At 47.9% G+C, this 24,331-nt stretch overlaps 1 protein-coding gene across 7 annotated transcripts in view; it reads left to right on the top strand.

Moving 5' to 3' along the window:
• Window positions 1-24,331, top strand: part of SLC4A5 (solute carrier family 4 member 5) — a 107,546-nt gene that overhangs the window by 53,191 nt on the left and 30,024 nt on the right. For all 7 annotated transcript variants that reach the window (XM_047745378.1, XM_047745383.1, XM_047745382.1 and 4 more), the window contains 11 exons: window positions 11,082-11,242; window positions 11,980-12,135; window positions 13,386-13,481; window positions 15,965-16,020; window positions 17,950-18,107; window positions 18,547-18,634; window positions 19,537-19,691; window positions 20,047-20,235; window positions 21,884-22,058; window positions 22,563-22,696; window positions 23,385-23,656. In XM_047745378.1, the coding sequence (XP_047601334.1) occupies window positions 11,082-11,242; window positions 11,980-12,135; window positions 13,386-13,481; window positions 15,965-16,020; window positions 17,950-18,107; window positions 18,547-18,634; window positions 19,537-19,691; window positions 20,047-20,235; window positions 21,884-22,058; window positions 22,563-22,696; window positions 23,385-23,656 (1,640 nt within the window). The remainder of the gene's footprint in view (window positions 1-11,081; window positions 11,243-11,979; window positions 12,136-13,385; window positions 13,482-15,964; window positions 16,021-17,949; window positions 18,108-18,546; window positions 18,635-19,536; window positions 19,692-20,046; window positions 20,236-21,883; window positions 22,059-22,562; window positions 22,697-23,384; window positions 23,657-24,331) is intronic.

Below are 24,331 nucleotides of genomic sequence, written 5' to 3' on the forward strand. Positions count from 1 at the left end.
CTGATGGCATTCACTTAGCTGTGGGCTCCGCCTTACTGCTGAATGAAGACACGATATGCAGCAGGACGGACCCCTCACCAAATGCATGACCTTAGGAGCAGAGTGCCCACCCCCGTTCCATGCCCACAGCTCCTGGAATGACACACCTCTGCCTCGTTGCTCCCAGCTAACCGCTGAGTGTGCTTTCTGAGAACTGATTCTCCAGTAATCCCAAACTGCACTGCATAACCCAAGGCCCTTAGAAGAGACCTCTATGCTAGCAAAATGAGAGCCTTTCAAACACAGGGAGTTAGTCAGCCATGAAAGCATGCGGGGTTCACTCCAGAACAGTCTACAACAGAGGTGCCTACTTGTCTGGTCCCAGTCCCAGACAAATCTCATTTGCAGAGATGGAAGATTCCATTTATCCTGTTAAGCATTTGAGTTACTTAGCCTCTGTTCTGACCCTGTATCTCTCTGATGATAATTTGGCTTTCCCTGTGTATCTGCCTAGGAGAGAAAGCAAGGGCTGCAAGATAATGGTAACTAACTCTGTAAGTGTTGGAAAGCTCATTGTAAATTTGGGTTTATTCATCGATCCTTGTGAACTTGGTTACCATTAGTCAGTATCCTTGAAACTAATCATCTCTGGGACAATAAAAAGACAAATTTCTGAGTCTGCTCTGGGGTGGATACCCCAAGAGACCTGTGAAGCTTTTCTCCTTCTGGTACCTTCTAAACCTCTGCATTACCATGTTGACCCTTGACCCATACCTGCCCACTCAGTCTTCCATGCTTTAGTCTTTCAAATTCACTGTCAGGTTTGGTTTGTGAACATATATACCATATGTGCAATTTTAATCAGTCGTAGAAGTAACTTTTTTGTGTTACTTTATATATATATATTTTAATACACGTGCTTATCATTATGTAGTAAGAATTTGCCAAATAAATTGTAGGAATGGGCAAAAATTTGCTTAGGAGTTCCCCTTTTGAAAAAGAGGTGCCTCTTTCAAAGACTGAAACTAGGGAATATCTAAAGATATCTCAGACATTTCCAGGAAAATTCTTGATTTGCCCCTGAGAGAATTAACACTGGCCTTTGGTTTCTGCTGGAAAATTCAGGGTGTTGATATGACTCAAAGCAAAGTTAAACAGCTTTGCCAGATGCTGGGGGAAAACTCATATTCATGTTACTTTTAAGAATCTGTTACTCTTAAGAACGAATCTGTTAAACTCACAAAATCTATTACCAGCTGGCCCCAAGCAGCAAGCAAAACACCATGCCTTGATGCTTTGTAACTGAGACATGGAAGTCAAGTCTTTGGACAATGGGTGATAGGGCAGGGATGGGAGAGGTGCAGAATAAAGTCAGTGAGGCCATGGAAGTGGAGAATTACCACAATGTAGTGTGTTCTTTTCAACTTTTAGGTGAGTGTACATAACTTCATCTAAGCAATAAATTCACACAAATATAAGTTTTACAACAGATGTTTAGAGGCAACATAACCTTAACATTAAAGGCTGCTTTCTATAGGAGATTACTTTTTTAAATCTTTATTTTTTTTATTGAAGTTTTTAGTTTTAGTGTCTCTACACTCCACATGGGGCTTGAACTCACGACCCTGAGATCAAGAGTCACAGGCTTTTCTGACTGAGCCAGCCAGGCACCCCTACATTTTTTTAATCTTTAAATTTAGGATATTCTTAGAGGAATTTTTGCCAACAAATTAACCAGGACATAATCTAATAATAATGATATGCAAAATAAGTGCAGAAAGAAAGGACCTCCACTCCAATCAAAATGTTTGTCTATATTTTCCAGAATTTTTTCTTTGCTAACTACACCCAATGGCCTGCTCATTATCCTCTTAAAGACCTATGTCTTCCTTTTTAAAAGTATTGATGTCCAGTTCTCAGTCCCCTAAGATTCTGATGTCATTAGTCTGGGGTTCAGCCCTAGGTGTTGGAATTTGTCACAAGCTCCCAAATGACACACCAATGCTGCTGAGGTTAAGAGTGACTGATACACTAGCCAGGGCAGGGTGAGTGGGGTTATCATTTAAGTCTCCGTCCAAGGAGAGAGCTAGAATTCAGGTCTTCTGGTTTCCAGCTCTTTCCAGGAGAACCCCTTCTTCTTCTAACAACCTGGTTTAAGTGTTGGAAAGCCTTGGCTATACCTGGTAGCTTGCCCCCATGACACTCTCTGCCACTCTAGGTATTAACCAAACAGCGGCTTCTCTAATCGTAACTGTGGCCGAGTTCTGAGTTACAGAAAAGGCCTCTGTTCCAGACCCTGTCTGCGTGACAGGGAACTGCTTTCTGGGACATGTGACTCTTCACGGTTCCGTTCAGCTCCTCCCCAGCTACAAGAGGGGCACCTGGTGCCCCACCTCCCACCTGGACAAAATCCCTGTGAGTTCCTTTCCAGCCCAGAGATTTTCTTTCCACTTGACCTGCTTCTCCAACTCTAATTCCCAATTTTTTGAAGCCAACCATGGTGTAAAGGTCACTTTGCAATGAGTTGCTTGGGATTACACATTAGCCATTTTATTAGGCGTCCAAGAGTTTTTAAGCCAGGCTCTGATCAGACACTTTTTAGAGTCCATTCCTTTATTCCTTCTGACAAGTGGTTACACATTTTATTATGGAAAATTTAAATTTGAAAGTAGTATGTAGTAGAATGAGCCCCTGCACACCCATCACCCAGGTTCGATGGTTACCAGCTAAGTCATGGCCACTCTATTCCTTGCTTGCCACTCCCCCCACCCGAACACACACACACTGGATCACAGTGAAACGAATCCCAGACACACACCATTCCATCTGCAAATGTTTCAGTGTGTGCTTCTAAAAGATAAGGTCTCTTTTCTTCTTTCTTTCCCATTTTTTTTTACTGTGGTAAAATATACTTAACATAATGCTTACCATCTTAGCTATTTTTTTTAAAGATTTTATTTATTTATTTGACAGAGATCACAAGTAGGCAGAGAGGCATGCAGAGAGAGAGAGGAGGAAGCAGGCTCCCCACGGAGCAGAGAGCCCGATGCGGGGCTCGATCCCAGGACCCCAGGATCATGACCTGAGCCAAAGGCAGAGGCTTTAACCCACTGAGCCACCCAGGCGCCCCTCTTAGCTATTTTTTAGGCATCCAGTGCAGTGATTTTATTTTACTTTATTTTATTTTTTTAAAAGATTTTATTTATTTATTTGACAGAGATCATAAGCAGGCAGAGAGAGAGAGAGAGAGAGGAGGAAGCAGGCTCCCCGCTGAGCAGAGAGCCCGATGCGGGGCTCGATCCCAGAACCCCGGGATCATGACCTGAGCTGAAATCAAGAGTTGGACACTTAACCAACTGAGCTACCCAGACACTCCTAATTCTTTATTTTCATGGAATTATCTAGGCAGTGATCATCTCCTATTTTTAAAAAAAATATAGTTGGTCCAGGGGTGCCTGGGAAGCTCACATGGCTTATATATATATAAAGTTGGTTCACATACTGCATTTGGGAGATAGGTCTCTGAAGCCATTTCTACTCTCTGGGTTCTTCCTCCTCTATTTTTCCCTCATGGTTGTTATTGCTAAAGAAACGGCATCATTTGTCCTATAGGTTTTGCACCTTCTGGATTGCATATGTCTCTGTGATGGGGTTTAACATCTATATTTATTTTAAAGTGATGGTGGGGTCCAGGCTTGTCTAATTCTAGTCTGCCTTTTTCAGAAGACTGTTTCACAGATATCTGCTTCTATCAGGAGGCCACTACCACCCACTGATCTTTGTGTGTATCTGTGATGGTCCTAGACTCTGATGGTTATCACTTCGGTTGTTCCCAGTATTAAGCCCCACCACTGTCTCTTTTCTCCAGTCGTTTCCTCCTCCTAGACTTCACCCAACATGATTGGTCAGGACTCACTACCCTCAAGCAGGAGGGAGTGAGCATTTAATGACAGTAAGGGGACACTGGTGAGAAAGCAGTGATCTCTGTCCTCAAGAAGCTTGATGTCTATTTGGGGAAGCAGGTGTATATCCAAATAACCAGGAAACATGATTGACTACAATTAATTGTTTATTTTAGCATCTGAGCCCCAGAAGTCAGGAACTTTACCCATAACAGTCTATAGCAGAGTTGCCTAGATCCCACTCAGGTATTCTGAATATCTTATTTATTTATTTGACAGAGATAGAGAGCAGAAGAAGGGGGAGTGGCAGGCAGAAGGAGAGGGAGAAATAGGCTCCCTGCTTAGCAGGGACCCTGATGAGGGCTTGATCCCAGAACCCTGGGATCTTGACCTGAGCCACTGAGATCTTGACCTGAGCTGAAGGCAGACACTTAACCGACTGAGCCACCCAGATGCCCCCGCCCACCCACTCAGGTATTCTGGTGTAAATTGGTCTAGGATAGACCTAGACATCAAGTTTTAAAATCTAAGATATTTTTCTGTGCAACTCAGTTTAGGAATCATTATCCTAGGATAGGGGTTCTTAAAGTGTGGTCCCTAGATCATAGCATCAGCATCATCTAGGAACTTGTTAGAAATGTCCATATTCTTGGTGCTCCTTCTCCTCTGCCTGAGACCTATGAAATCAGAAACTCTATTTTCCCAAGCCTTCCAGGGTTACTGATATTTGCTTCAGTTTGAGAACCCTGTCCTCAGTGTACTGTTGGAGAAATAAACAGGATGACTGGGAGAGATTTGAGAGGAAGTGGCCTTCTTGCCGGGCAGTAGAAAATGAAGGAGTCAGGGGCACCTAGGCTCAGTGGATTGAGCCTCTGCTTTCAACTCAGGTCGTGATCTCAGGGTCCTGGGATCAAGCCCCACGTCAGGCTCTCTGCTCAGCGGGGAGCCGGCTTCCCCCTCTCTCTCCACCTGCCTCTCTGCCTACTTGTGATCTCTCTTTCTGTCAAATAAGTAATAAATAAAATTAAAAAAAAAAAAAAGAAAATGAAGGGGACCAATCTGGAAAACAGAGAGGAAAGAGGACATCTCACTATATAGATCCATGACTCTCAAAAGCTAGGAGCTTGTTAGAAATGCAGAATCTGGGACTGCACCCAAGACCTGGTGAATCAGAATCTGTATTTTAACAATATCTCTATGTGATTTTTTTTGTACATTAAAATTTGAGGGAGGCACCCTGGTATAGTGTGTATACTCCAATCATATAAATCAAAGATACAGGGAGAAAAAATGGCCACGCTAGGAAGGAGACTCTGAAGATATGGTCTGCTCTTTCAGCTGGTGTTCTCAAAGCCATGTTTCCTCTTGTATAGGAGAGTGAGACCCACACGCACAGAGCTGCTTGTCTGCATTGGGACCCCAGACAAGTCCAGCCTTCCCTGAATGACACAGATCTGTATGATTCAAGAGCAAGGGCTCCTCAACCCTCGGGGCACAGTCACATAAACTGGGAGCTTTCAGGGTCAGGCCACCCTCCAGAAGAGGTGACCATCCAGGCATCTGTATTTTACAAAATCTCCCCAGGCAATTCTAATTAGCAGCCAAAGTTGAAAACCATTGCTACACATCTTGGGTCCTCCATGTTCCCATGTTCCACTCAAGGTAAAAGTGAGCTCAATGTCTAGTAGTCTCCATTAAAAACACAAAGTTAAGTTTCAGGGCACTGGCTCACTGTTGCAACATCTGGATTCCCAAAATAGTTGCAAAAAGGACCTGGAGAGCTGTTCCTAGTAAAGTTGTTGAGTGTCTTGGATTCTTCGAAATCAAGTTCTCCAGGGATGCTGGTAGTAGGAGACTAGATCTGATATTGCCCTGAACTTGGAAATAGATAACTTTGCTTTTCTGCAAACTGTGCTCCGACTGTGTTGTGGGGACCCAATACAGTACAAATATTTGAAGTTCTGGGAGGAAGAGAGAACTGATTGTCCTTGCTGTCTGGAGATAATAGAGGATATTTCAAAGAGAAGGTATGCTCTCACCCACTCTTTCTGGGTGGAGTTGGATTTGTATAGGCAGAAAACTGAAGAACGGATGTCATGGCCGAGAGCTGCCAGAGAAAGTTCACCGAGAAAGTTTGTGAGACAGGGTAGAGAGCCGTCAATGCAAGCGGCCCGGTGTACTGGGATACGTCACACCTTTTGGTGGATAGGGCAAGGCTATAGAGTAGCAAAGGGTCTTCAGTGACAAGGTGACAGTATAATTTATCTTGCATATTTTAGAGAAAAAAACAGGGCAATGTGATTGCTTGCATGGGAGAAAGACTCTTGGGGAGAGGGCAAGCATCTTCTCAATCAAAACATTTGGATGTGTCCTTTGATCTTTTCCTTACCGACTCTTATATTAATACCACTTTCAGAAAAACATTGTATTGACATCACACAGTCTTGGATTTACCATAATTTAGCTGATGTTTCCCCAAACAGATTTTTCCCATTTAAAAAAGTCAGCTACGCTTTGGTAAATCTTTTTTTTTTTTTAAGATTTTATTTATTTCATTGACAGACAGAGATCACATAGTAGGCAGAGAGGCAGGCAGAGAGCGGGGGGGGGGGGGGGGGGGGAGGGGGGGGCAGGCTCCCTGCTGAGCAGAGAGCCCGATACGGGACTCAATCCCAGGACCCTGGGATCATGACCCGAGCTGAAGGCAGCGGCTTAACCCACTGAGCCACCCAGGTGCCCCTGCTTTGGTAAGTCTTGAGACAAGTGTAGGCATAGTCTTCGCTCCAGCCCCCATGTTATAGGTCTTCACCTCCCAAGCCTCTTTTAATTCCACCTCCCATCCTGTGTCCATTCAAGCCCCTAAGGCTGTGCCAGGCCCCTGGTTAACTGGTCACAAATAAATGTAAGTTAGGCATTCATGCGGCAGAGCACTCACACAGTCGTGTAAAGAGGAATTCTGACAAAGGAAAAAATGTCCAACCTCACTAGTAATCAGAAGAATGCAAACGTGATGTAAATTTTTCAATTACCGAATGAACAAAAGTGAAAAAGAATGACAATACCAGGGTTTGAGAGACTTCAGGGTAATGTGAGGTTGTGCATTGGTGGAAGTGTAAATTCGCAGAAGCTTTCTGGAGGACAGTTTGGCAATGTATATCATTCACTTAAAAGTGTACAGACACAGCAATCCACCTCTGAGAGTTTATCCTAAGAAAATTATTGAACAGGGCCAGGGATATTCAAGCCAGCCCTATTTATAATAAAGAATAATTAGGGACGCCTGCGTGGCTCAGTTGGTTAAGCAGCTGCCTTCGGCTCAGGTCATGATCCCAGCGTCCTGGGATCGAGTCCCACATCGGGCTCCTTGCTCATCAGGGAGCCTGCTTCTCCCTCTGCCTGCCATTCTGTCTGCCTGTGCTTGCTCTCTCTCCCTCTCTCTGACAAATAAATAAACAAAATCTTTAAAAAAAAAAAAGAATAATTAGGGGGCACCTGGGTGGCTCAGTAAATCAAGCATCTGCCTTCTGCTGAGGTCATGATCTCAGGATCATGGGATTAAGCCCTGCATCGGGCTCCCTCTCAGCGGGGAGTCTGCTTCTCCCTCTTTTCTGCTCCTCCCCCTGTTCAGACTTGCCCTCTCTCTCTCTCTCTCTTTCTCTTTCAAATGAATAAATCAAATCTGTAAGAAAAAAATTAGAAATAACCTAAATGTCCACCAAGTGAGGGTTATTCATATCAATTGTGGTCCATTTATGCAACAAAATAAATGCTAAAGAGCCTTTAAAATGATATAAATACTTATAGACACTTGTAGACATGAAAAATGTCCAATAGGTATTATGTCCTTATGGTGTCATTAATGTAAAATTGTGTGCGTGCATATGTACACATGTGTACTGATGCCCACAGACCTATAATGATAGTTGTGGAGGTGCACCTGGGTGGCTCAGTCAGTGAAGTGTCAGGCTCTCGATTTCGGGTCAGGTCATGATCTCAGGTTCCTGGGATGGGGCCCCACTTCAGCCTCCACGCTGGGCATAGAGCCTGCTTAAGGGTCTCTGTCCCTCTCCCCTTCCCCCTCTACCCCTACTCACCTCGCATGCACTCTCTCTCTCTCTCAAAAAATAAATATAATAATAATGATAGTCCTCGAAATATCAACCATGGTGTCCTCTGGTTGCAAGATCTTTGCAAGCCTCTGCTTTCTTATATTTCATTGTTTCTAAAATTACAAAAGCAATGTTCTTTATTTTTACCTTAATAACTAACACTAACAGAATGTGCTTTTTGTCCTGGACTCTGCTCTGTTGCATACTATTATTATTCCTGAAGAAAACAAAATGATAAAGCTCACAGCTAATAAATGATGGAGCTGGGACTCACACAACCTGGTTGTCAGGCTGCCCTGTTGCTACCATAATTAAACCCAAACAGAGTGAGAGTCTCTTAACCCCTCTCCCACCAGCAAACCCACTCCTCTCCCCAGACTCATTGTTGACCATTTGACAGCCTTCTAAAGCTTCTACCAGGCACTTTTAGACACATGTGGCCAAACACAAGGATGTGCGTGTTTCTTTTTTTATAAAATGGGATGGTAGTGTCTGTCCTGTCAGTATGCATCGTTCACTCTCATACTCTTTACCTCTGAGGGATGTTGTGCAGCAGGCATGTGGGGAATCACTGTGACCATGTTTCTAGTTCTTCACCTTTATGAACAAAGTTGCAGTGAATATCCTTGTATACATTTTACTGTATGCAGATGTGTCATGATATTTCTGTGATAATTTCCTAGAAATGGAATCACTGCCACAAAAGACATGCCCGCTAAATGTTGACAGCAGCTGCCCAGTTCCCCACACCAAGACTGTGCCGTTCCACTGTACACATACTCACACAGCATATGCATACAAGCGTGCACTGTGTATGTACACCCACTAATCTCACGCCCACATCCCCCATGTTTTCACCTACAGTGGAAGTGACCAGTCTTTTTCATTTTCGCCAATATGAGAAATGAAGAATGTCATTCCATTTGCAATAATTTTTTTTTAAAGATTTTATTTATTTGACAGAGAGATCACAAGTAGGCAGAGAGGCAGGCAGAGACAGAGGGGAAACAGGCTCCCCACCGAGCAGACAGCCCGATGTGGGACTCGATCCCAGGACCCTGAGATCATGACCTGTGCTGAAGGCAAAGGCTTAATGCACTGAGCCACCCAGGCATCCCCCATTTGCAATAATTTAAATGTCCTTGATTCCTAGTAAAGTTAAACGTCTTTTGGCCATCTTCCTTTCTTTCCAGAATCGTTCCCTTGTCAGTTGGGTAATTTGAATTTTTCTTATTGATGTGAAGGAGTTGTGTGATATTATAAGTATCAATTTTTGATGCCCTGTGTATTGTAAATATTTTCCCACGGTGTTGCATTTCTTGGAACTTTGTCTTATTTTGTCATACAGAAGTTTTAGTTTAGCTTATTTTCATGTAACAAAAGCTGCCCATTTTTTTCTCCCTTGTGGTTTTACATCTTGTTTAGGAATTCTTTCTATAGAACCAAGAATATGAGAAGACTCTCCTATATTCTCTTCTAGTATATTTTCATTATTGTTTATACATTTTAAATTATTTATTTTAATTGTGGGAAAATATATATAAAATGGATTTTATCATTTCAACCACTGTTAAGTGTATGGTTCAGTGACGTTAGATACATTCACCTAAGGTGATGATGGAGTGACTGTCTCATCTCCAGAAGTTTTTCATCTTGCAAAACTGAAACTCTCTATCCATCAGACAGTAAGCCCCACTCCCCATTCCCCGCAGCCCCTAGAAGGCACCATTCTACTTCCTGTCTCTGTGAATTTGGTTACTCGGGGTCTCCACGTAAGTGGTCTCATACCGTGTTCGTCTTCTGTGCCTGGCTTCCATGTAGTATGAAGTCTTCAAGATTCATCCATGTTATAGCATGTGCTAGAGTTTCTTCTCTTTTTAAGAGTCAGGAATAGTCCATCGTAGATTTAACATTATGTTCAGACTTTAATCCATAAGAAAATTTAATATTGTGTTTGGTTAGAAGTAAGTGACAGGTAAGGTTTTTTTAATTTTTAAGTTGGTCATCTTTTAAACAACTCCTCTATCAAAACCCAAATTCCCATGAGGGCCCAGGTCTGCCTGTAGGCTGTTGTTCATCGATTGCTTTGTCTATATCTAGACAGGAATCACACTCCAGCTTTTAGGTGAGTTTCTCTGTCTCCTAACAGCATGGCCATGCCCATTCTTTTTTTAACACTTTCCCCAACCATTTTCAGGCATGTACTTTTTCAGAAGAACTTCAGAATTAGTCACATGGTCCAAAAATACTCTTTTGGGGTTTTGATTGGAATAGCTTGAAGCTACCCACTAACTTGGGGTTGGCGTCTCGCAAAGGAGCCTGCCGGCCGTGAGCTCCTGGCACCTCTCCAGGCTGTCTGCTGCTGTCCTCTGCCGGGCTGTCCAGGCCTCCACTCAGCAACCCTACCCAGCCTCTGATTCTGTCCTCTAGAAAGAACAAATTCCTGTGCATCCTTGGTTTAATTTCTTTCCTTCCCCAGATTATCTATAGATTTTAATAAGAACTTTGAGAACCAAAACCCAGAGTGGGTGTGTAGAATCTCCAGGCCCTGCAGTAGAAGCCGTGGGGAAAAACGTTTTTGTCAGGAATGCTTTCTCTGCTCCCTGCAAACCACACCCCATAAGGCAGATGCTGAACACATGTGTCACCCACCCTGGGTAGCCAGGTTCCTGTTGATACTTTTTTTAAAAAACATCTTTATTATTATAGGTTATTGTCAACTTCCCTCATTTTAAATGTACAATTAAATGATTCTTAGTGAATGTACAGAGTTGTGCAACCATTACCAAGTCCAGTTTGGGAACATTTCTGCCACCCCCAAAAAGACCCCTCATGACCATTTATGGTCCTGCTCTGGAATGTCACTTTACCCTGAGCGCGACAGCATCAGGAGAAGTGGCGGGGTGGGGTGGAGAGGGGGTAGTGAGAAGGTTCCCAAGGTCCTCTGCCTGGGAGTCTAGCAGCAGTGTCCCAACAACAGGCAGGATATGCATGTGACTTGATAGCCCACACCCTTTTACCCCCAGGAGACCCGCTGGGGGTTGCTTCTGAGGACAGGGGCCATGCTGAGCCCCATCCTAACCCCTTCCAGGTGGATAAAGTTTGAAGAAAAGGTAGAGGAAGGAGGCGAACGCTGGAGCAAGCCGCATGTGTCCACACTGTCGCTGCACAGCCTCTTCGAGCTGCGGACCTGCTTGCAGACGGGGACGGTCCTGCTGGATCTGGACAGCGGCTCCTTACCACAGATCATAGGTGAGGCAGGGACGGCCGGGGCCCCAGAAAGCCATGGCAGCCTCATGCCCGTGCCAGGTCTGTGTGACGCCTGCCCAGTTCTGCAGAGACCAGGCTCTGGGTCTGATGCTTCCAGCACAGCAGCACAGTGGCTCCAGGTCTGGGTCCCGTGTAGAGCTCCAGCAGGGAAAATGCCATCCTCTGAAATGCCATCCTGCAAGGGAGCAAAAGAGAGAGGGGCTTCCTAGCAGTATCAGAGATACCTATGGCCATGGCAACCTGTCTCTTGTCAGAGTAAATGGATCATCATTCATCTTCAGGGAATTAGCTCTCATTTAGTGGAGCAGTGAAGGGAGACAATAAGGCTGGCCTTATTGTCCCTAAAATGTTTTGTGAATTTTGTTCCACCCAAATTTGCCACAAGTGTTTTGCCCCAAATGCTTTTCTAAAAGGACTTCATGTTAGCACTAAACCATTGAACACAGAACTTCTGTGCTTCTTAGGGTACTTCATTGACTTTTCACCGTAGCATTGATAGAGCATAGAATTGTACACACACACAGATGCACACATGTGCATGTACCCAAAGTCCTGTGACTTGCCCACATTTCCATGGTTTGTGGCAAAGCTGGGACTATTTCCACAGCTCCAGTCTCCTTTAGTTACTTTTAACCCACTGATAACAGACGAAACTTAAGACCCCCACACACCTGGTCCTTCTGTCCTACATGGTTGAGATGTGTCTGTTCCCCACTTAGATGACGTCATTGAGAAGCAAATCGAGGATGGCCTCCTGCGGCCCGAGCTCCGGGAGAGGGTCAGCTATGTCCTCCTGAGGAAACACCGTCACCAAACCAAGAAGCCCATCCACCGCTCCTTGGTTGACATTGGAAAGTCCGTCTCCTCCACCACCAGTGAGTCGGGCCATATGCTCATGGGCGATGGGCATGTAGGGGCTGGTGTCAAGTCCCAGGGGAGGAGTGAGCCCACCTTGGTGACCGGAGAGTCTTGGCAACATGGAGGCTTCTGGACTTCATGATCCTGGAGAAATTCTGCGGTTCTGGGGATCCCTCACCCTCCTTCTCTGGCATGCCTATACCTACCGCTAGCCCATCCCTACCCCAATGTTGTCCCCACCAGCAGAACAGAACTAGTCCTAGGAAGAGAGCTGGTTCTCAGCCTGGGCTGCACATGGCAATCACCTGGGGGTATGAAACCTGTCCCAGTGCCTCAGCCTCACCCTGAGAGCTGAATTCGGGTGGTCTGGGGTATGGCCTGGGAATAGGGAGTTCACAGAGCTCCCCAGGAGATTCTCTTGTATGGTTGGGATTGCAAAATGCTGGTAGAGATGGCCTGTGTGTAGAAAGAGCTTGAAAGCCTCCCACTGAACCCCCAGGAAGAGCCAAGAGCCTTGGCAGAAAATAAAGCACATTAAGGCAGTAGAACTTTCTGGGTTCATCTCAAGTGGGCCAGGGCTTGTAAATCTGGCAGCGATGTCACCGTGATTGGCCGAGCCTGGGGCCGTTAGGGCCCACATGTCTCCAACCTGCAACCCTCCACTCTTGATACTATACTCGAGATGCCCAGACAGCAGCCTTGCTGAACCTGCTGGAACAAAGTCGATGAGGTTGCTGAAGAAGGCACCTTGAGGAACCTCTTTAGATGGATGGTTTTAAAACAGGAAGTATTTAGCCTGTGCTAATAACAGCAGGTGTGGAGTCAGCATTTAGCGTGTCCCGGGCACAGTTCTGAGTGTTCCACATGTGTTAACTCACGTCTTCTCCACAGTAACCCCGTGGCTAGCTACTGTTCCTATTATCCCCATTTTACAGAGGAGGAGCCTGAGACACTGAGAGGTTAAGTTACTTACCTAAGGTCACACAGCTAGTAAGTGGTGAAGTTGGGGCTGAATCCAACAGTCTACAACACCTGCTGCCTATTTAACAATTGTGTATCAATCTCACTCTCAAGAGTATGAGTATTTTCTCTGTAATCTTGTTTGGACTATTAACTTCAAAAGAGAAACAACCAACATAGGCCTTCGTCCTGAAAGGGGAAGAGATGTGTCTCAAGGCCCAGCTTTGCATAGGAGGAATGACTGGAAATGTCAGCCATACTGACAGCCAGGCTGTTGACGCCAGACCCCTCCTGTGCCTCCTCTCAGGTCGCAGCCCAGCCCGGAGCCCAGCGGCTGGCCCAAGCCTCCACCGCTCCACCGAGGACCTGAGGATACGACAAAGTAGCAGTTATGGCCGGCTGTGTGAGTGTGTGCTCAGCTGCCGTGCGAGCAGAGCTAGCTTCCATAGGCTTTCGGGGGGGAGGACCTGTCCAGAATTCTCAGGACAGGCATCGGGAGAAATTTAACCTTCACCCCCAAACCTGGGCTGTCCTTGGGACCTAACTTCCTACCCTAAGTGTCTAGGTAATTGCTCTGACAGGTGCAGCTCTAAATCATGTGCTGACATGATCAGCACCTAGTCCTATGGTTCTAGGCGCTTTTGTCTTAGTCTGTAACTTTGTTCCCACCATCAGCCCTGTTTTTGATGAGAAAAGGTCCTTGACATGGAATTAGAAACCGGCCAGGGACTTTTCCCTGACCACTGGATGACAGCCTTCTGCACTGTGACCATGTGCCACGGGCAGTCATGGCCCCCCATAGCCTGGGCTGAGTAAGGATGCTTGTGAGCTGTGCGCTCACAGGGCTCTTCAGGCAGCTCATCAGGGGGCACACAGCTGAGCTGTGAAGCAAAGAAAAGAGAACCTGCAAAACAGAAAGAAAAAGGAGTGAGAAGAGTATGTTCCTTTAAGTACTTTTACTAAAAGGCCAAGATATGAACAAGTTATGTCAGCTGTGCCATGACCAGGCCCAAGGAGTGATTTGGAGGGCAGTGTGGGCTCTGGCCAAGGGCTCAGCTATAGTCTTTTCTCTCTGCTCTTGGTGACCCTGGGTCCCCATCCTTCTGGGCCTTGGTTATTACACAGAGGGACGCCAGGAGGCAGCCAGCAGTGAATGGCTTTGGGCGAGTCTTCCTCCCAGTTGTTCCCTGTGTCTGAGGTCCCCCTTGTGCCCAACACTGTGGTGAAGGAGGCCTGGAGGGAGGTTCTGTGTTCACACCATCCCTCCCTGGGCTGGCCCCTGGAAGGCTCAAAGAGGAGACACGCCTAAGTATTGGAGAATAAATGGGGTTTTCCAGGACCACGCAATGTGGTGGGGGCGAGAGGGGAGAAGGGTGTTCCAAACAAAGGAAACAAACAGCAGAAGGAAGGTGCTGTGTAGGAGGCGGTTCACTTCATGAGGAGGGCAGGGCCTGAGGGCAAGAAGGTCAAACCGAAGAGGGACCACATGCCCTACAAAAGGACCCTACAAAAGGAGCCTCTCTTGTGAAGGTAATGGGGACCTCTGAGAAGCTTTAAGTGGAGGCACACCCCATGACCAGATTCTTTTTTTTTTTTTAAGATTTTATTTATTTATTTGACAGAGAGAGATCACAAGTAGGGGGAGAGGCAGGCGGAGAGAGAGGAGAAAACAGGCTCCCTGCTGAGCAGAGAGCCCAATGTGGGGCTCGAACCCAGGACCCTGGGATCATGACCCGAGCTGAAGGCAGAGGCTTAATCCACTGAGCCACCCAGGTGCCCCCCCATGACCATATTCTTATTTGAGAAAGAATAGACTAGAAAGGGACCAGCTTGGAAGTGAGAGACTGTCAGAAGAAGAGTGGAGAGGAGAGGCTCAAGGTGGGATGAGAGGACCAGAAGAAGCAGGAGGTGACGAAGTTGGGGAGGCAAGGCAGGCCCCTAGGCTGGTGGATGGGAGGGAGGGAGGGACACTGAACAGAAGAAGGTGTGGAATGGGCGTCATCTGGTGGAAGTCCGTGAGATCCATTTCCCGGGGTGTTGAGCTTAAGGGCCAGCTGGGGCTGCCCAGGGGATTGTGGGGCTCAGGAGAGAGGTGTGGGAGGAGACCCAGTCTGGGCATCCTCAGCCCAGGGTGGGCGTGAAGCAACGGGAGTGGACACAATTGAACAAGGATGCAGGGGTGAAGCCTCTGCAGGGAGTGAAGGCAAAGCAAGACCCGGCAGGAGAGGATCCTGGATACAAATAAGAAGGGACCCAAGAGCGGACAGAGTTCTGGAAGCCCCGGGATGCCACATGCCACAGAAAGCCAAGAAATAAGAGGCCTGAGAGTGCCCCTTGGATGTGGCTGCTGCTGAAAGATAAGAGCTGACTTTCTCCTGCCTGGATGGGGGAAGGAACCACTGGGCAGTTCAGATAATTTGCCATCACTGTTCTTCCTACAGAGGGCCCCACCCCCTTTCCCCCTGCCAGCCAAATCCCCGAGCACCTCTCCACACTCACATGGGTCATGGAGGACAGAGGTGAAAGTGGTCTTCTCTCCAACAAGTCTAAGTTCGGTGGCACCTGGAGTTTCACCTGATAGTGTGTCTGTGTCCCCTCCCCTCCTTCGGGGCCTGGCACAGAGCAGACATCTCCATCTCTGCTCCAAGAGAAGGGGTGGAGGGGCAGGGAGCAGAGTGCAGCAGACTGAGGAGTGAGGAGGAAAAAGGAGAACCTGCAGTAGAAGGGAAGAAAGAGAAGAAAAGGCAGCAGAGCCTAGCTCCAGGGGACTGAGGGGTGAGGGAAGAGGGGGTCTTGCTTTGGTTGTGAAGCTGGGGGAAGCATGTATAGGGACCAAGAGAAAAGGACCTGCAAGGGCCTGACTTCCCCCTTTTCCTTCTCTCCTAGGTCACACCCAGAGCAGAAGCATGAATGATATTTCTCATACCCCAAACACAGACCAGGTAGTAAAGACGCTGCTCTTGGCTGCCATGAAGGTGCTGGGCAGGGAAGCCCTATGGGCAGAACTCCACTCCCATGAAGGAGTAGGAGTCCCCAGGAAGCACCTGGGTGGGGGGCTCTGGGCTGCCTTGGTGACTGGCCAGCCCATCAGTCAGGTACTGACCAAACCCTATATGCCAGGCACTAGGGGGAGTGGAGGACAGAGAAGCATGATCAGGTGAGGACCCAGCCATCCCTGAGCTGGGGATTTGTTGGACAGAGGCCAGCACACAGAGTCTTACCTCCTTTGAGACCCTGAGCACCTTTAAGGATGGAGTGGAAATTTGGGCTGGCAGAGAAAAGAAGTGAGGCCTCCCCGTGGAGACAACAGGGCCAGTGCCCACTGGTGGGTCTTCTCCTAGGCTGGGGGAAGATAACTTCCATTCTTGTCTCCCACCAGCTTGCCTAAAACCCCCATGAGCAGATCAGAATCCTACAAACATGTTGAGTCCAAGTTCTAAGCCCCACAGCCCAGGTACCCTGTGACTATGCCCCTGGGGAAGCCTGGTGGGAGCCCCCTTCCACTGCAACCCCCACACATCTTGAAGGCAGCAGGATCATGGTCCCCTTGCCTATGCCCCAGGAAGAGGAAGAAAGGTGTTGAAGGAAACGTGAAATTTGGTGAGAACCCCTCAGGAGCTTGAGTGACCTGCAGACCTTCAAGGCACCCCAAGTTTGGTGGAAGGCAAAACAAAGTCCCTTGTGTCAGAGTCCCGAGGGCCCTTTGGTGGCTAAAGTAATAGGAAGAACAGCATCAGTTAACATTTAAGGTCCATACACTGCACGCACTAGCCCGTGCTGAGCTGTTGTGTGCATTGTGAAGCTGCTCTTACCATCTCCACTCTACTGGCGAGGACCCTGAGGCTTAAAACAGTTAAATAATGTGCCCAAGTCCATGCCCTGAAAAGTTAACAGAACCGTGATTTGACCCAGGCAGTCTGATTCTAGAGCCCTTACTTTGGGAGCAACTTAAGAAGGAATATTCTGGAATGTTATTTAGAGGGGAAAACTACTTTACCACAGTCATGCATGCAGATGGTGAAGCCATGATGAGAAAACATTGCCTGGTGAAAGTCTTTCAGAGACGACTTAGACTGTCCCTGGGGCATTTTCATTGTACATAGGACTCAGGAGGAGTCCATGTTTTAACCCTAGGAATGAAGCCAGACATGTAGAGAGTGGGAATGAGTTTGGGACGAGGACCTGTCTCCAGTACCTCTTATATTGGACCCCACTCCTTCTGCCTATTTGACCTTCCTCCAATGAACAGACACTAGCCCCTAGCATGTCAATGGTCTTAGTTTCAGAAGCTATGAGTTTTCTTGGGAGTTCCCCTGGGGGTGTCTTGGGGCCATGGAGGTCTCCCTCAGACTTGGAGATGGGGTCCAGGGGCTCCTGTCAGCCAGGAAGCTGATGGCAAAGCATGTCTGCCCTGTTCATCAGAATGGGCCTCATCCTTCCCACAGCCACCCAAGATGAAGGCAGACAGGGAGGGCTGTGTGCCCAACATGGAAGAGCCAGCTGCCATCTACTAGGTCTCAGAGGGCTTGGGGATGAGGCCTGATGTCCAGCAACCCTGAGTCTCTTGTCTGACCCCTCAGCTCACACTTTAGTTGAACAAAGTTCCCACCCATCAAGGAATGTCTTAGGGGTCAAGTCATTGTCTGTTCCTTCCCGCCTCCTAAGGCTTGTTTGGTCCTGGGGTTAACCAATTTTGAATCTCCTCATTTGCAGAATAGGGCAAAATATTTGGTTATTTCACTCTCCTAGAAATGCTTGGAGAATTTGTTAAAGTCAGACCTTCACAGCAATCTGAAGGGAGTTGAGGGACCGAGAGCTGAAACCACTGATGAGAGTATCCATGGGCATCTTGTTTCCCCCTCCCTGACCAGCGGAAAAACAAATTCATGAAGAAGATCCCCAAGGACTCAGAGGCCTCCAACGTGCTTGTGGGTGAGGTGGACTTCCTGGACCAGCCGTTCATTGCCTTCGTGCGCCTTATCCAGTCAGCCATGCTGGGAGGAGTGACCGAGGTGCCTGTCCCCACCAGGTGAGGGTCACTGAAATCTGACTCCCCCCCCCATCCACCAGAGGGAAGCCAGCTGTCCACGCAGTTGGCACAAAGTACTGTTGGAGGCACCCCTAAAACACAGAAGGAAAATCAGGCAATTGCTGGGGAGGGAAATCTGACTAGGGAAGAGTTTTAGACTTTATTTAAAATAATCATAAAAAGAAGGAGCTGAGACAGACACTGTTGGCTGGGCTTGGGCAGCAAGACCATGGGGAGTATGTGCAAGGGGGAGCTGGTAGAAGTGAAGAAAAGATGTCTTTGCAGAGCAAATATGGGATTTAAAGGAGGGAAGGGACAAGTGTGTGGTCAGTTCATGAGCTGGGAATGAATAATGTCCAGGGCCAGAGAATCCCTCTCTTCACCTGTTTCTATTTTTCCTTCTCGCTTTCTTCCACCTCCTCCCCCTTCATCTTTGCAGATTTCTGTTCATACTGCTCGGACCTTCTGGGAGAGCAAAATCCTACAATGAAATTGGCCGTGCCATTGCAACCCTTATGGTAGACGATGTAAGTGGTAACGAGAAGTGCATGCTGCTGACTGTCACGGCTCCTGCGTCAGGCACATTGGAGCACTCCTGTGTGCCAGGTTGTGTGGGACGCTGAGGGCTATGAGAGTCAGGGGGCAGTCACTGCCCTTTAGGAGCACCAGTCAAGTGGGAGAGACAGACCTGTAATTCTGAAGGGAACCACATGCTAACTGTCTCAGTAGCCAGGTGAGGCTTCCTGCAGGAGAGGACTTTATGCAAAGGATGCGCAGGAGTTAGGTTGACCCTGCACAAGCCTCAGAGGCAGGCATTCCAGATAAAGGGAACAGGAGCCAAAGCTTGGAAATGGAGAAGCTGATTAAAAGTGGTTCAACTTAGGCTCAGTGTAAGGTCTTCAAGAGCAGGAGATGAGCCGGAGATGACATGGAGCCTGGAGGCACAGCTTAGAGCTCTCTCTGTCCCAGGAGTGATGGGAAACCTAGAAGACATTCAACGCAGGCGCGAGCTCTACATCAGAAAGAACACTCTGGAGACAGCCTGGAAAGATGCAGCCTGACCCTCCAAGGATGAGGGGCTAGGAAATTGTAATAAGATCTAAAATAGCGGAGCTTCTGGGACTGGGCTCTAACAGGTTTTTGAATGAGCTTGTTCCATGCAGAACTGAAAGCAGAAAGGTTAAGTCATTCAGCCAAAGCTCTACAGCTAGGACACGGAGACTTGGCCTTCCGGCCTTCCCTCAAGGCCTGCTGCTCCCTATTGTGCAGAATTTCACCTGCAAGACTCTGTCCTTCCCTAAAGACAGAGAGTGAGCTGGAGAGAACAAACGTTCAGAGGGGTTTTCTCCAACGCTGTACGTTATGTGCTCCCAGGAGGTGGCTAAGAGGCAGTCCTCAGCAAGACGGCCCCTTCCTCTTCCCTTGCCAGCTCTTCAGTGACGTGGCCTATAAAGCCCGGAATCGGGACGATCTGATAGCAGGGATTGATGAGTTTCTGGATGAGGTCATCGTCCTTCCCCCTGGAGAATGGGACCCAAATATCCGAATTGAGCCCCCCAAGAAGGTGCCCTCTGCTGATAAGAGGTGTGTATGTGGATGGAGGGGTAGTGAGGGAGGTTGGGGTTCAAAGGGAGTTCTGAGTCTGTCCATGGCTTTTGTGGTCAGCATAGACAGGTTTATGCTATTTCTTCTCCTGGTGTCATTTTATTTCTTAAAAAAAAAAAAAGGCAAGCAATATGTTGCATGTGAACATCTGTAACATCTGGGTGACCCGTGTGTGGGTACTGTGAGATCATTTTCTGCATTTGTTTCTGTCCTTTAAGATAGTTCATGATTTTTGTTGGAGAGGTAAGACGTGTTCTCAGAACAGCTCTAGAGGGCCTAAGCTCATGCCAGGATTGGGAGTCCCACCGTCCCCTAACCCCTTTGCTCCTTACAGGAAATCTGTGTTCTCGCTTATGGAGCTAGGCCAGATGAACGGCTCTGCAGGGGGAGGCGGCGGGGCGGCTGCGGGAGGCAGCGGCGGAGGCGGTGGCAGCGGCGGCGGGGCCGGCGGAGGGAGCAGCGGGGACGACGGAGAGATGCCAGCCATGCACGAAATCGGAGAAGAGCTTATCTGGACGGGAAGGTGCCCACCCCAGGCCTGACAGTGACACCGGCCAACCTCTAGGCTTGTCTCCTCACCCAGCTACAGGAACCTTCCCTACCGCTGCGTGCAGCGCCCCCTCCCGGCCACGGGGTTTGGACACTGCACTCTTTTCCTCCCCACGCCCTCAAAACCCCTCTGGATCTGGAGAAGGGAAGTGGGGCCCAGCACAGGAGTAGAGGCACCCGAAATTTTCTCTTGACTCTGTTCCTGTATGAGTCTTCTAGGGCTGCCCTAACAGAGTGTCACATTCTAGGTGGCTTAAGCAACAGAAGTTTTCGGTCTCGGTTCTGCAGGGTAGAAGTTCCAAACTGAGGCATCGGCAGGGCCGGCTCCCTCTGAGACTCTGGGAGACAACTTCCTTCCCTCTCGCCAGCTTCTGGTGGTGGCCTGCGATCCTCAGTGTCCTTGACTTGTGGTGGTGTGGTTCCAGTCTCTGCGTCTGTCCTCACTTGGTCTTCTCCCTGTTTTTCCTGGGGCATTTTCCTCTTCTTTTGAGTACACCAGTCATAATGGATTAGGGCCCACTGCCGTGACCTCATCTTAACCTGATTACATCAGCAAAGACCCAATTTCCCTAGGAGGTCACATCCACAGGTACTGGGGTTAGGATTTCAATGTGTCTTTGGGGGGTGACACAATTTAATCCATAACAGTACCATTTGAAATTTTCTCTCTTTTTTCTTTCTTCAAAAGAGAGAGGAATTGGGTTGGGTTTCCTTGCTGACTCTTAGAATAATTCAGATTGCTCTGAATTTAGGAAAGGACATGGCCCTACAAAGCAATGTGTGAATTATGACTTTGAGAATGGAGTCATGTTTTATATGCCTTTGGTTCTATCCCAGCCAGTGATTCCAAATTGGGGGTAACTTTGCCTGTACCCCCATCCTCCCTCAGGAGACATTTGGCAATGTCTAGAGCCATTTTTGTTTGCCGCAACGAGAGGGGGGTTGCTGCTGGCATCTAGTGGACAGAGGCCAGAGATGCTGCTTAGCCTATGAGGCACAGGCCAGCCCCACGACCAAGGATTACCCAGCCCAACATGCCAATAGTACCAAGCTGAGAAACCTGTCTCCATGCCAAGCATTGTATTTGGAGCTGTGGGGGAATAGTAGGCCCAATAAACACTGTTGTTAAACTCAAATTCCCCACTCGATTGTTCTGGAGAGTACAGAAACCAGTTATAAGTTCAAGAACTTGCCCTTGATGAATCTGGGATGTTGTTTTCTCCTAAAGTTGGATACACCTATGTTTACCAAGCACAGGTAGGGCTCCTACAGATGAGCAGGGACATCCCTGAGGAGGACAGCCAGGACTTCTGTGGACCCCATGATTTCCATTCCCCATGGAGTGTTAGGTCTACTCCAGAACATGTCCCCAGCAGGCCTCCCCTCTCTCCCATCCAGGCTGTCCATGACCACCTTTCCAGTGGGGATGATGCTGACCACAATCTTTTCTGTCCTGCAAAAATCCTTCCTTGCCATTAAATGTTCTGGTAGGAAGGTCTCTGTCCCCATCCACCTCTAGTCAAATTCCCTTCCTTGCCCCAGACTCTGCAGGCTCCTGTAAATAGCCCTGCCCCTGCCTGGTGTTTTGGGAAGAAAGCAGCCCCTGGGCCTGTCTTGAGCAGGTTCTTCGGTGGCCTGTGTCTGGATATCAAGAGGAAGCTGCCCTGGTTCCCAAGTGACTTCTATGACGGCTTCCACATCCAGTCCATCTCTGCCATCCTATTCATCTACCTCGGCTGCATCACCAATGCAATCACCTTTGGTGGGCTTCTGGGGGATGCCACTGACAATTATCAGGTGTGTGTGAGCCTGGGACCCTAGTGCACACCTTCATAAAACTGCTGCCACCAGGTGGCGGTAAAGAGCTTCATCCCATAATCCCAAAACCAAGGTTTGGGTTTCATCCACCCTGGGGTTGGACCATCATTTTTAGTAATTCTTTACCCTTAAAAAAAAAAAAAAAAAAAAAAAAAAGCCAGTAGTATTAAAAGACCTAAAGCTAAATCATGTTACTAAAGTCCAAATGTAAGGATGACATAAACAGATCAAACTTTTTCAATGTTTATTATCTGTTAATTAAGTAGTGTTAATTGCACTCTATTCTTTTTTAATTTTTATTGTTGAAGTATAGTTGACATGCAATGTTATATTAGTTTTCAGGTATACCACATAGTGAATTTTGGGAGGAAAGGGCAAAATGAAAGATGAGCACTGTGGCCTGAGCCCTTGGCTGGGTTCTAGGCTATGCTTAGAGGTCCCTTCTCCTGTCTCCATTGAGCCTCATACTCCTCATGCCCCCAGGGAGTGATGGAAAGCTTCCTGGGCACTGCCATGGCCGGCTCCTTGTTCTGCCTCTTCTCGGGACAGCCTCTCATCATCCTCAGCAGCACAGGGCCCATCCTCATCTTTGAGAAGCTCCTCTTCGACTTCAGCAAGTAGGTGCCCTTGGTAGCCCCCAGTGCCTGCAGTCACACCTGGGGCACTATACCAAAGCCAGGACAGGGGAATAGGCCCAAAAGGGAGGCAAAGGTGAGGAGGTACCAAAGCTGCCTTTATTACCCTGTGGGAGGGACTGCCAGGTGGTCCCTCCTGACTCCCTCCAGCTACCTGCCTTTAGCCGTCCTAGTGCATTTTAGCGTAGCTGATAGGGAGACATCAAAGCAAGACAAGAGGAGACCATTCTCACTGTTTGTAAACAATTATAACTGGAAGTCAGTGTGGTCTTGAGCTGGAGGTCCAAAGGCTATGCCCTGAACCAGGCAGCTCCTGTCACCACGCTGGGCTCAGATGCTTCATATACAACATGAGGCCATTCAGAGGCCTCCCCCGATTCTGTCACTCTGATATTCCCTGTTTTTATTTCATCCTGGGTGTTTGTTACCAAATGTGTAAGAATTGAGATGTCTTAGCACCTTCCTGCAACCCTCATGAGATTCTTTCCCAGAATTTGCAAAGATGAGACAACCCTACCCAGGAATTGTCCTTGTCCCTAGTCCTCTCACAGTTCCCAGGAGGGCATCTGTGCCACAGGAGGGACAGATGAGCCACTAAGAGTGAGTCTGGGGAACCAAGCATGTCTAAGAACCCTGGGCTCGAGGCCCCTTCCTTCCTTCTATCTTCCAGAGGCAATGGTCTGGACTACATGGAGTTCCGCCTCTGGATTGGCCTCCACTCAGCCATCCAGTGCCTTATCCTGGTGGCCACAGATGCCAGCTTTATCATCAAGTATATCACCCGCTTCACTGAAGAGGGCTTCTCCACCCTCATCAGCTTCATCTTCATCTATGATGCCATCAAGAAAATGATTGGTGCCTTCAAATACTACCCCATCAATATGGACTTTAAGCCTGACTCCATCACCACCTACAAATGCGAGTGTGTCGCCCCTGACACAGGTGACCGGTAATCCCAGATGTGCACTGGGCCCCCCACCCACTCACTCTTCCCCGACCACAGCTCTCTACTCAAATGTAGGAGATACCACCCTGAGAGATATCAGCCCCTTTGGGTGGTAGCAAGTGACCTGAACACTACCTGGATGTCCATCTGCCAAGGGTGATGCAAAAAGAATTCCTAGGGTGCCCGGGTGGCTCAGTGAGTTAAGCGCTGACTCTTGATTTTGGCTGAGGTCATATCTCAGGGTCATAAGATCAAGCTATAGGTCAGGCTCTATGCTGAGCATGGAACCTGCTTAAGATTCTCTCTCCCCCTCTCCCTCTGCTTCCCCAGCATCCCCACTAGCTTGCTCTCTCAAAAAAAAAAAAAATCTGCACTGGGTGGGAGGTTGAATCAACCAACTGGTCAACCTGGTAATACTCAGTGCCATTCCTGTGGAATTCCTTACTGACCAAAGAAGTGTCATCTGTTTAGTGAGGGCTTCCTATAGTCTCAATCACTGGCTTCCCTTCACAGTCCCAGTCATGCCCTTGGAGCCTTCAGTGGACTGTGCCTGGGGTAGCCAGGATGCCGCAGAGCCAGGACGCCAATAGATACATAGATCAAGAGAGAGAGAGAGAGAGATATCCATATATCTCTGAGCACCACCAAGCTGGACTCACAGAAAGCAAACT

The sequence above is a fragment of the Lutra lutra genome, chromosome 9, assembly GCF_902655055.1.
Source record: "Lutra lutra chromosome 9, mLutLut1.2, whole genome shotgun sequence".
NCBI lineage: Eukaryota > Metazoa > Chordata > Mammalia > Carnivora > Mustelidae > Lutra > Lutra lutra.